Raw genomic sequence first — 12,673 nt, forward strand, 5'->3', positions numbered from 1 at the left:
TTGTGGTACTAGAGATGGTGAGGAAGACACTGTGGACCCAGGTTGAAATGATAGAAGTGATGATTTAATGATGAATAGTCCACAAGTAATCCAAAAGTCCAGGCAGCACAGAATGAGCGGAAGGCTAAGGCTCACAACTGGTAGCAACTGGTTACTATCAAAAAACCATACTGACAACAGACTTGACGAAAGAGAAGACGGCTTGACAAACTAGAGGGTAAGACAGATTAGACAAGGACCCGACGAGAAACAAGGATCACAGGTGAGATTAAATACACAGAGGGTAATCACGCAACGAAACAATCAAGACATTAAAATGACACGAAACTGCTTTCTTTTGCCATCTTTTCCAGTTTTTTGAAAATTAAACCTTTTCAGGCAAACGATTTGTAAAAACATCACCACTCTTTTGCTCAGCTTTGAGTTGGTTGAGCACACAAAACAATAAAATACATTGAAGTTTGTGGTGGTAAATTCACAAAACGTGAATCATGTCAAGGTGTATAAATACTTGTGAACCTGTCTAGTATGTTTAATTTTTGGAAGTTTATTTTATTTTTTCATATTAGGTAAGACTGAGACCATAAAGGACATGGGTCGGTGTCTGGGCAAATATGTTGTGGTCTTCAATTGCTCTGACCAGATGGATTTCAGAGGCTTGGGAAGAATATTCAAGGGTAAATGTTATAAAGCTGAATAATGCATGTAATAGTTAGGTTTCCAGATTGATTTTTACAGATTACTTATAATAATAATAATAGAATGACTAAGCTCTGTGTTATTTCTAGGACTGGCTCAGTCTGGTTCTTGGGGATGTTTTGATGAATTTAACCGCATTGACCTCCCAGTTCTGTCGGTGGCAGCCCAGCAGATTGCAATAGTTCTTACATGCAAAAAAGAGCGCCGCAAAAACTTTGTCTTCACTGATGGAGACAATGTTGACATGAATCCTGAGTTTGGCATCTTCCTTACCATGGTAGGTAAATCTACCATACTCGTTAGCGATCCATTGTAACTCAGTTCAACAAGGCATTATCTGGCAAGTCAACTGAAAAAGATCAGTGAGTAAATTTCCTATAGTGTTCAGGCTTACTCAACCTAACTTTTTTTCGTCCTTTTCAATCTGTCTGATATTATCAATGTCCAGCTCGGTATTGATCATGCTCTGTTTTGCAGTCCAGGCAGATCTTTTCTGCTGAACTCTCTCCCTAAGGCAAGCTGTGGTTCTTTATGGGAGGACAGAGAGTAAGACATGAAACCAAATAATAATGCTATAAATTGCTACCATAACTTCTTATTGTTAGCATTTCCAGAGAATTGTCATGGGTATTACTCTCCATAATAATTGACCTTTTAATTGGTTGAGGGAATGTGAAGTTAGAACATATTTCATACTTCCCTCGCAAAATGAGGAATGTTTTGTGATATATGTCTTCAGTTGATTCTCATAACTACAGTCTGTGTAGAAATTAAATTGGAAATTCAAGCCTTGTTTTATGGATCTTGCTGAAGACATTTAGACAATAAAAGTAAAGCAAGAAAATATATCCCCTTGTTTCATGGTTGGACAGAATTAAACAATTCCATAACTTAAAAGCTGAATTAACAACATAAATTAAAATTTTATTCCACCCTGGAGGTATGGCCTTCCATTGAAATCATACAATCTATAACAAACTGAGGGACTGAATGAGAAATGAGTAGACTGAAATGTGTCTTAGCTTCTGTCATATTTAAACAGAGTCCACCATTTCTTTGCAGATTCAAAACATTTTAATTAGATAAACATAGCAGCAGTAGTGTAGTTAAAGATAACTTTATATCTTCCTTGCTCTTTCTTTCTTGCTCTCTCTCTCTGTGTGTGCGTGGGTGGGTGTGTGTGTGTGCGTGCGCGCAATAATCAAAGACAAGTTATGTAAAAAAAGATGCTTTAAGATGTGTCCTTTGGGAATAAAAGCCAGAGCACTAGCTAGAAGAAGCTGAATTTCCAAGATTCAAAAGCTTTAACTTCATCCTTGATTACATAAGCTCTATGATGAAGACATTGTGTTGTTATATATGGAGCTCTCCACATTTACTAGTGGTTTGGATAAATATGTGCCTAAAACTGTAAAGTAACTTCAAAATTGATTGCAGTCACTCAAGCTCCATTTGAAAAATGGCACATATCCATTCTCTTGAGTACGTTTTTGTTATTGTTATAAACCACAGCAGGTGGGACCACTAATAAATCTTATAATTATAGCTGAACCATTTCAGAATTTATGCTTTAATTTTGTTAAAGAGTTTTTGATTTACACTACGAACCTGAAATGTAGGGCAATTTCTCTTAGTATATGTTCAAAATGGGAAAGGGAAGAGCACATGCCATTCAATTTTGGGCAAGTCATAAGACAGTTGCTCCTTAACAAACTTTGTCAGATTATTAATTAAAAAGTTTAAGATAATGGGAACAGTGACCTACGTGGTGTCTTGTACAGTGAGGAGAATGGCAAGAGAGGTAAAAGCAAAAGCTCAACAATTTGTTAATAGAGAATAATTTTGGGCTTTTTTTATTGGGAGAACATGCTATTGCAATGAAAGAATAGTTTATTTGAAGATTTTTTTGAATATCTTTACCAAGGGCCCAATCATTTTGAAGGGTTGTTTATAAATGGTAAAATGCATTGCTAGACTCAGAAGGTCATTCAATATGTAAGTATTAAACTCCCTATTTTGATGCTTGTATTGTTCCTATATGCATACAGTTATGTTTTTAGGTGTCTTTACCAAAAGGATCTGAAATTTACATATTTTATTGTATATCCATGTATGTAACATTAGTCACTCTTGGATTATGGCTTCTTTTTGTTCTGTATAACTAGAACCCAGGTTATGCAGGTCGCCAGGAGCTTCCAGAAAACCTAAAAATCAACTTCCGATCTGTAGCCATGATGGTTCCTGACCGCCAGATCATTATTAGAGTAAAACTGGCCAGTTGTGGATTTATAGACAACATGGAGTTGGCTCGCAAATTCTTCACACTTTACAAGTTGTGTGAAGAGCAGCTTTCGAAACAGGTAAAACGTTGTACAAGCCGTGCCAAAGGTGAAAGAAAGACTTCATATAACGTTTGTCATATGTGTCAATATTAGTTATCTTTGGCTAATTCATAATATTTTGCCATTTCCAAGAAAGATCACATGTAAAAGATCTTGACAGAGTATAGAAACTGCTTAAAATTTTGAAGGTACTATTATTCATGGGTATAATTAACATCTGTTCTGTATAACAGCCGTTTTTTGTCATTGCTCAGGTTCACTATGACTTTGGCCTACGTAACATCCTGTCAGTCCTTCGCACACTGGGAGCAGCCAAGCGGGCAAACCCCACTGACACAGAGTCCACCATTGTCATGAGGGTTCTGAGAGACATGAACCTATCCAAACTGGTCAGTTTGGAAAGAAATCAGTGAATATTTTAGTAGCTGAAACATGTTATTTTTTTATTTGAACAACATTGGAGAACAAAACTTAAGAAAATAGTTTTTTTCATGAACAAAACATAAATATTTGTTGTTGAGTAAATGTGCATGAGTTAATGTTTTTTTTTTTTTTTTTAGATTGATGAAGATGAGCCCCTATTTCTGAGCTTGATTGAAGACCTCTTTCCTGGCATCAAGCTTGATAAAGTGGGTTACCCTGACCTAGAAGATGCCATTGACAAACAGGTAGGAGGGCAAAGCAACAACTTTGTCTCTAGGCACTGAGAAGTAACATCGTTAAAGGAAAGAGTTGAGATAGGTATTAAAGGAATAAGGGGATTGTAAAACAAGACATTGAACAAGGAAACTAAAGGCAAGAGAAATAAAGAGGCTGAGTGAATTGTAACACAACTGTACTTCTCATGTCATTCTTAAGGGCTTCAAAACACTACAGTAACCAAAGTGATACTAATGGTGCCAAGTGTCAAGGAATTTAGTCTCTTCACAAAACTAAGTACAGGGGAAAACATTTAGAGATACAATAAAATGTTAAGTCTGAAAATGTCCCCTTTTCATTTGTGTATTTCCTGGATTACAGTATTTGGCGCTGTTCCTATTGTTTGAATACAATAGTAAATGATAATGCTATCATCTAAAACAAGTTATCTATATGCAGTTTAAGTTATTGATTACTTTTTGCTCCTCCAGGTCGAAGATGAAGGTTTGATTTGCCATTCTCCCTGGAAGCTAAAGGTTATTCAGCTGTTTGAGACCCAGAGAGTTCGACATGGTATGATGGCCCTTGGACCAAGCGGAGCTGGAAAAACCACCTGTATACATACCCTGATGAAAGCTATGACAGGTGAGATTTTGCAACACTGTACTGGTTTCCTGATAAGGTTTTTGATTGTTTTTATGTGTTTTCACTTTTTTCTGCCATCATTTTTCATTCTTTGATGTCACACTTAATCCAGTTGTATCCAAAATATGGCTCATGTTAGCTTTTCTTAAAATTTTAACGGAACCTCTTTTGGAAATTTCCAAAATATTCATGTAACTTGAAGTATCAATTGCCATGTTGAAGTGCTGAATGAGTTGAATTGTATAGAGACCCAAAAAAACTGTTACTTAAAAATTTAGCATATAGGAAACCATCAGCGCTTTATAACTACAGAAAGGTAATTGGTCAACATGTTCTTCGTGCAGAGTGTGGTCAACCGCACAGAGAAATGCGTATGAACCCCAAAGCCATCACTGCGCCTCAGATGTTTGGAAGACTGGATGTAGCCACAAATGACTGGACTGATGGGATCTTTTCTACACTTTGGAGGAAAACTTTGAGAGCGAAAAAAGGTCAGAAAAGTTTGACAATGACATGCAAAATTTATTTCACTTATTGAAGTTCAGAAATTGTTGAGGAGCCCAACACCATGTTGCTCCTTGTACCCCAAGATCCTTTGATAGTGTATTAAATTGTCCAAGAAAAGAAAAACCTAAAATAAATTAAATTAACCTGCAGGGCTGAACGTACCAGGGTAGTACACCAGATCCCATAGGTTTTGGGGCCCCTCAGATATTTTGTTTTTGAATAGATGAAACATTTTATTTATGTTTTCACACAAGCACATATTTCTCTTTTAGGAGAGCACATTTGGATTGTACTAGACGGACCTGTTGATGCCATTTGGATTGAAAACTTAAACTCTGTTTTGGACGACAACAAAACTCTGACATTGGCAAATGGAGACCGTATACCAATGGCACCCAACTGTAAGGTGGTTTTTGAGCCACATAACATTGACAATGCTTCTCCAGCCACTGTGTCACGTAATGGCATGGTGTTCATGAGCTCCTCTGTTCTCAGCTGGAGTCCAATTCTGGAGGTAACTTATTTATCTAGAATTGTATTTTCTAAAGCAATTTAAACTCCTTCTGCCGAATGATTGTAGAATTTCAGATAAGAAATATCAGAGTTTTAAGATGATAGAAAGGCAATTGTAGCTCAAATAGCCACATGTTACAACACAAATTTCACACCATGGAGATGCTGTCAACAAATGTGCTGCAACTGCTTGATGCTGTCATGTCAATATAGATCAAAATCACTCAGGAATGTTTTCTGATTCTTTATAGAATCTGTATCACAAATAACTAAGGCAATTCTGAAGGCCAAACAGGTTCCGGGCCAGAGCGTTTACCTAAAAGATGAAAGTTGTATCCAAATTGGCCATTGGAGTGCTGGTTCTGGGCTTATACAAACCAGCTTTTGGAGCTGCACTTTTTAAATTTTGGCACAAAAATAAAATCAGGCAAAGTTTTATAAACAGTTAAGGACACATTTATCCAAAGTGTATACACTGACATTTTTGAACTAATATGAATAACAGTTTTCAAATTCCTACTATGTCAACCACTCACATCTATGTGTTTACTGCTACCAGGGTTGGTTGAAGAAACGCTCTCCGCAGGAGGCAACGGTATTGAGAAAACTGTTCTCTACTTCCTTCTCTGAGCTATACCGCTTTAGCTTGCAGTCATTGGAGTTCAAGATGGAAATGTTGGAGGCCTTTGTCATCATGCAATGCATAAACATGCTGCAGGGACTTATACCCTCAAAGGTAATATACATTTTAAAATATAACAATATAATTTTTTTTTTTTATTATTTCTGTTCAAGTTTAACAGCTAAGCCACAGAAACATCTAACCACAGTTAGATCTTTAACTTGTAGTAAAGATAATCTTCAAGCAGTCGGAAGCAAAATAAAAGAAAGAAATTCAACTTTTTTTAGGAATAAAACGATAAACCACAAGTGGGACAGAACTGCCTGAGGACTTGAGAGAGAAGATTATGTCAAACCACAGATCTGAGAATCTATGATGAAATATCTGCAGAAGTGGCAATACTCAGGCAAACAACATCTTCATTACTGAATGTTCCAATGTGATGAAACTAAGATCAAACATTTTTAACACAAACCTAATAGAAAATGTGACGAAAACCATACTTATCTTCATGCAGGAATAGTGGGTAGAATTATTATTTTTTTACATTTTGGTAAGAGAAAACAGAAAACAAGATAAGCTTCTTAAGTTCACCTTAAAAAGTAGTTGATTCTGGGTTGTGTTGTGGTGGCGTAGGCGATAGTGTGACTCATGTTCGGAGACCTTGAGTCCTCGACGTGGCCGTCAGAGGTTCGATTCCCGGACCCGGCGATATTTGCTGCATGGCTTCCCCCCACTCCTTCCCCATTTCCTGTCGGCCTACTTTCATATAAGGGACACTAGAGCCCACAAAAGACCCCCTGGAGGGGAGAAAAAAATATATATATAAAAATTTGTTGATTCTCTGCCATTTGTTCGTTTTGGGAAAATCCTTGGAGAAATCACTCAGCTCGAATTTACCTGTTGCCCTAGATGACCATCTTTCAGCAAAACTTAAATTAATCATATGCTTAACAACCCATATTTAGATTTATATTGAGCAGTAATGTCAGAAAATGTAGCAATTCCTTAATAAAAACCAGTATGGCACACTCGATAAGGATTTATTTTCATTATCAAATTAACATAAGGCTTGTGTTTACCAGCCATAATCCCGAGGGCACTCTTAGCTCTACATTATAGATTTCCACTTTGTTTAGCACAAATGATTAACATAAATGGCTCAATTTTTGTCTAAACTAAAACAGAAACCTGTGCCATTTCTGTATTGCTTTCCTGTAGTTCAATCACCAGATGGCAGTGGCTTGTTTGCTTTTTTTAAACCTGTTTTCCATTCCATTTTTGTTTTGGACTCCTTTTTACAATCGAGCAGTGCACTATCACTAACCAATGCATGAAGTGTATTTCTGCCATTTGCTTAACATGTTTTTCTCAATTAATGAGATATGATTGTACCTTAATTTTAAGGCGTCATCACTTTTTAGCTTTTCACCGTCAGTGAAATGTTTGCAAATGAATCAAACATTTTTCACAGTCAAGTGATTGCTTCGTTTCTCACTGACATGAAATGCAGCAAACAAACTGAGGGACATTTCAGTACTTCATTTTAAATTAGGCAGTTAACCAGCATTCTTGTACTTAATGTCTTTATATTAGGAACTATTTGGAATAGGACTGATAAGTAAAGCAAATGAATAAAATTCATGGTAAAAGAAGTTTAAAACACAACAAACTGTAGAAAACTTAAGAGTAAAAAATACAGACAAAACCAACCTATTTGGCCTCTTTTTTTTATTTTACAATTTTAACCTTTTTGAAGTGAAAGTCACTTGTGCAACTTTTTTCAAGAACATTTTCACTATTCAGGAACACTGTGGTGAGTTACCTTTGGAGCACCTGGAGCGACTTTACGTCTTTGCCCTCATGTGGAGCTGTGGGGCTTTACTTGAGCTGGAGGACAGAAGGAAGATGGAGGCCTGGCTCAGAGGACATGACAGTATCTGTTTAAATTTGCCAGACATTCCTTCACCCAGTGACAACACCATGTTTGACTACTATGTCACAACCGAAGGTAATTATACAAGTATAAACACATATTGGGATCAGATGTCAGAAAAAACACAAGAAGTTATTTTTATTTTTTTTACAGTGGTTAGAAAATAGGTTTGACATTCTGTTTTGTTTTATTTTTCTGTAAGTTATCAAGAACTTACAGTCCCAAATGATAAAATTGCATGTCTAGAAGATGTATTTAAAATGTATGTGGTTATTTTCACATATCATTTCTCTCTAAAAATGTATGCCTTTCCAGGTCACTGGGTCCACTGGAACACCAGGGTTGAAGAATACTTTTATCCGTCTGAAATCACCCCAGAGTACAGCTCTATTTTGGTCCCCAATGTCGACAATGTTAGAACAGACTTCCTGATTCAGACTATTGCAAAGCAGGGCAAGGTAAAAAGAAAAATGAAAAAAAAAAGAGAAACAATAAATGTCTGTGTGCAACGAGCTTTCACCTGAAGACTAATCTGAAATATCAGATGCAATCTTTTTGTCTGTGGGCTGTTCATACATCAGCATATGTTTTTTTTTTTTTTTTTTCCCCGTTTATTTTTGATGATACAAGATGAAGAGACAACTGTGGGCAGAAATGTTTAGCACAAGCAGTGTGAACCACATTTATTGGCACCCCTGCTGAAGATGTGTGAAAACCTTAAAATAGAGACACAGAACAGCTTAATTATTCTGAAAAGTGTGGAAAGATCAAATCACAAATTTGACATTTATTCAGCTGGGGGAAAACTGAATAAATATTAAAGAAGAGAAGAGGGCACAGTGAAGCCTAAAATCTAGAGAGACTGGATAAATAAAAATTTTCTATATGATACAACATTCACAATATGTCATAAAAGAGGACTATGTGCTGCTCTGTTTCCAATAGATAGCTAAATAAAATATTAAAAGCAGAGATGCCAACAACTGTATCAACTGTGATTTTATTAGAAACAATTAATTCTTCATTTGGATTGTTGTTTTTCTTCCCTCTGGGTGTGTTTGTAACTAAACACCTCAGGAGTAGATTAATTTTTCTCTTTAATTTTAGAACTCAGCCTCATTTTAATAGAAAATTTCTACAAACCAATGCATGTTTTTATCTGTTCCTGAGCACATTGAGCTTATGCTAATGTCCTCAGGAGAGGATAGAAGTAACTAGAACATTTGACTTTAATATGTGAAACATAAATTACAAGTCAAACCCATGAAAACCATGTCTGCTTTGTGCAGTAGCTCACTGTATCAAAACGGACATCAGGACAGAGTCATCAAATTAAACAATTGTTTACTCAGTGAAAACAGACAGTAAATGCCTCTTCTCCACATCATTTGCATTGTTTTATGTTCTTATTGAGATGTTTCCCTTACGGGGACTTGGAACTAATTTCAAATGCAAATGTTTTCAAAGGCTGTTTTGCTGATTGGAGAGCAAGGAACAGCCAAGACTGTGATGATCAAAGGCTACATGTCAATGTATGACGCCGAGAGCCACATTGGAAAATGTCTCAACTTCTCTTCTGCTACTACACCTCTCATGTTCCAGGTAAAAACATCCAAAATAGTCTTCAGCAGCTTAATAGAAATATAACTACCTGCTTCATTACGTTTTAATTTTCTAGAATAAAATAACTTTGCTTCTGTGTCAGCACTCACCTTCATTTTGTTTTCATCTTTAGTAGCATTCCCTAGTAACCTTGGCTTATTTTGTAGAGAACGGTTGAGAGCTTTGTGGACAAGAGGATGGGGACGACCTATGGTCCTCCTGCTGGAAAGAAAATGTCAATCTTTATAGATGATATCAACATGCCTGTCATCAATGAATGGGGAGACCAGGTTAGCAGTCCTGAAGTGGCTCTATCCAAACATTTAATCTTCATGATTATAAAGTTAGAATTTGTAATAATATCCTCTTTGCTTTTTTGTACCTAGGTGACCAATGAGATTGTCAGACAGCTGATGGAGCAGAATGGCTTCTTCAACCTGGAGAAGCCAGGAGAGTTCACCAATATTGTTGACGTCCAGTTCCTGGCAGCCATGATTCATCCAGGAGGAGGGCGCAATGACATTCCACAGAGGCTGAAAAGACAGTTCTCTGTCTTTAACTGCACACTTCCCTCCAATGCCTCCATAGATAAGATATTTGGTTAGTATAACGGTGTGAAAAGCATCAGAGATGTTATTTCAAAATGCTGTTGATTTATGTTTAGAGTTTTTTTTGACACCGTAATAAACTGGTCTAACACATTCTACAACCTGTATCTTTGATAAGAATGTATAATAACACCACAATTGGTTCCCTTATTGCACAGGTGTGATTGGCGAGGGCTACTTCTGCACTCAGCGAGAGTTCAGCAAAGAGGTTCAGAGCACTGTGCGTCGCTTAGTGTCTCTAACCCGACGTCTCTGGCAGATCACAAAGCTTAAGATGCTTCCGACTCCTGCAAAGTTTCACTACATCTTCAATCTGAGAGACCTGTCCAGGATATGGCAAGGGATGCTTACAACTACTGCAGAGGTAGTCAGCTCGGTCCAGGTGAGGAGGATTTTATGTTGTGTCTTCCTGGCTGTTCTTTTTAATAACTTGATTTTTATAGCATGTTTAGATGTAAAGTATATTCATCATACCCCTGTGCAGAGCTTTGATTTATTCAGAAGTCTGTGGAAAATAAGTATTTAAATCCCCTCTAAAGATATAGAGTGGCAGTATAACGGCATGATATATTATTAGATGAAATATTCACAATACTGAAGAGACATATGAGCGTTTCTTGGTAGAGATGGATGAAATAGGAAAAAAATATCTGCATTTAAAATTCAGTTCTTGCTGAGGTGGCCCACTCTACATTAGTATGTGGCCTTCCTGAATAATTGAACACAGTCAAATTTATACTCTCGCTCAGACTGTCCTACATCCCTGCTGTGGCTCCTAGTCAATCTCAGATTGCTCTAGGGTAACACTCATAACATTCAGTCAACAAAACAAGCCAACCAGCATATAGGGGCTGGTACTTGTTTCTAAGTTAATATACAAACTCATTTTGGACTACAGCAGTTCTTTCCTTTCAAAGACATGTCCCAGTTTGACTTTGCTCCTTTTATTTTGCATTTGTAATCTTTGCTAACCTTCTGTCGTCTTGGAAAACAATGATTTCCCAGGTGTTGCTGGCTCTGTGGAAGCATGAGTGCAAACGTGTGATAGCTGATAGATTCACAATGCCTGACGATGTGGAGTGGTTTGACCAAGCTCTGGCGAAGCTGGTGGGAGACGAGTTGGGGGAGGAGTTCAGGAATACGGTGGATTTTGGAGTAGACGGATACTTTGTTGACTTCTTAAGAGATGCACCAGAAGCTACAGGTACTCATGAAGCAGGAAAACTTGCCATATTTTCTAGTGGATGCTTCCCATATTCCCTCTTTGACATTTAATTGTATTATTGTGAAACAATTTTCTCACAGGGGAGGAACCAGAAGACTCAGACTTTGATTTACCCAAAGTGTATGAGCCTATTGAGTCATTTGAGAGTTTAAAGGAGCGCCTAAATATGTTCCTGTGTCATTATAATGAGAGCATCAGGGGTACCGGTATGGACATGGTCTTCTTTCAGGATGCGATGATACATCTGATCAAGGTACATTATCAACTGTTATGTGGTGAACATAGTCACAAATAGATCATTGCTTTTTTTTTTTTTTCCACAGTTTCAAACACTATCAAAATGTGACCCCTACAGGATCATTTACACTTGTATATTTTACTTGAAGGCTAATTTATAGCTACAATAAGGAACTCTGTGTTGTATACAAAGGTTAGTTATTTATATTAGGAACAAGTTTGATGTAAGACCCGTTAAACAGTTTAACATAAATTCCCTTTATTTATTTAATTTTCCTTTATTTACTTTAAGACAAAATCATTGCTGATGTCTGAAATTACATATTAGGGATTAGCATGAGTAAATAGCCAACCCTTATAAATGAAATGAGCAGTACAACTGTAAATATCCTAGAGATTATAGAAACTTTCCCCAACTCTCAGATTTTTAAATCAATCAATCAATCAATCAAACTTTATTTGTATAGCACAAATAAATAAATGTAGCATGTTCATGACATGCAAGTTAAAAGCTTAAAGAATCAAGCAAAGCTATTTTGCTGTAATAAATTTGGCTTTCTTGTTACCCACTTTTGTCTCTCTTCTTGCTTAAGTGGCATTTTCAATGCATAGCAAAGCCATGTCTGTTGAAAAGCTAATTACCTTTACCCTTTCTTTCTTATTTTTTTGTTTTCTCTTTTGTTTATTTTACATTTTTGAATGTTTCACCGGTGCTACAAATTTCCTAGAGAATCTCATATATGGACTAAGCATCCAATTTCTCAATACATCTTTACCCATCTGTTATACAATCATGTTCAATAAATTAGAATATGCATACTGATCAGGGATGTTTGTCAGAATGAAAATACCTTTTGAAGACTGCAATATGTGTTCTGGTATTAGACATACTGTCTTTAACCCCACATTCCTGTAATAAAAAAGAGTTTGGTCTGAAGTAATCTTATAATCTCCTGAGAAATTAAAATGTCTTTGTTTTCATTAGTTGCAATATAATAATTATATTTTTCCAATTACAGGAAGAATTTCTCAAATAGTCTGTGTGGAATGCATTTCACTGAGTGAATTGAGTTACTGAAATAAATGAACTCATCAATC

At 36.5% G+C, this 12,673-nt stretch overlaps 1 protein-coding gene across 1 annotated transcript in view; it reads left to right on the forward strand.

Moving 5' to 3' along the window:
* dnah5 (dynein, axonemal, heavy chain 5) overlaps positions 1 to 12,673 on the forward strand; it is an 80,924-nt gene that overhangs the window by 32,316 nt on the left and 35,935 nt on the right. Inside the window, exons 41-57 of the mRNA XM_044117191.1 lie at positions 570 to 677; positions 789 to 976; positions 2,865 to 3,059; positions 3,296 to 3,430; positions 3,602 to 3,709; positions 4,172 to 4,325; positions 4,670 to 4,816; positions 5,105 to 5,346; positions 5,905 to 6,081; positions 7,774 to 7,978; positions 8,219 to 8,361; positions 9,371 to 9,505; positions 9,673 to 9,795; positions 9,892 to 10,105; positions 10,272 to 10,495; positions 11,119 to 11,317; positions 11,419 to 11,591. Of these exons, the coding sequence (XP_043973126.1) occupies positions 570 to 677; positions 789 to 976; positions 2,865 to 3,059; positions 3,296 to 3,430; positions 3,602 to 3,709; positions 4,172 to 4,325; positions 4,670 to 4,816; positions 5,105 to 5,346; positions 5,905 to 6,081; positions 7,774 to 7,978; positions 8,219 to 8,361; positions 9,371 to 9,505; positions 9,673 to 9,795; positions 9,892 to 10,105; positions 10,272 to 10,495; positions 11,119 to 11,317; positions 11,419 to 11,591 (2,870 nt within the window). The remainder of the gene's footprint in view (positions 1 to 569; positions 678 to 788; positions 977 to 2,864; positions 3,060 to 3,295; positions 3,431 to 3,601; positions 3,710 to 4,171; positions 4,326 to 4,669; positions 4,817 to 5,104; positions 5,347 to 5,904; positions 6,082 to 7,773; positions 7,979 to 8,218; positions 8,362 to 9,370; positions 9,506 to 9,672; positions 9,796 to 9,891; positions 10,106 to 10,271; positions 10,496 to 11,118; positions 11,318 to 11,418; positions 11,592 to 12,673) is intronic.

Source organism: Gambusia affinis, linkage group LG05 (genome assembly GCF_019740435.1).
Source record: "Gambusia affinis linkage group LG05, SWU_Gaff_1.0, whole genome shotgun sequence".
Taxonomy (NCBI): domain Eukaryota; kingdom Metazoa; phylum Chordata; class Actinopteri; order Cyprinodontiformes; family Poeciliidae; genus Gambusia; species Gambusia affinis.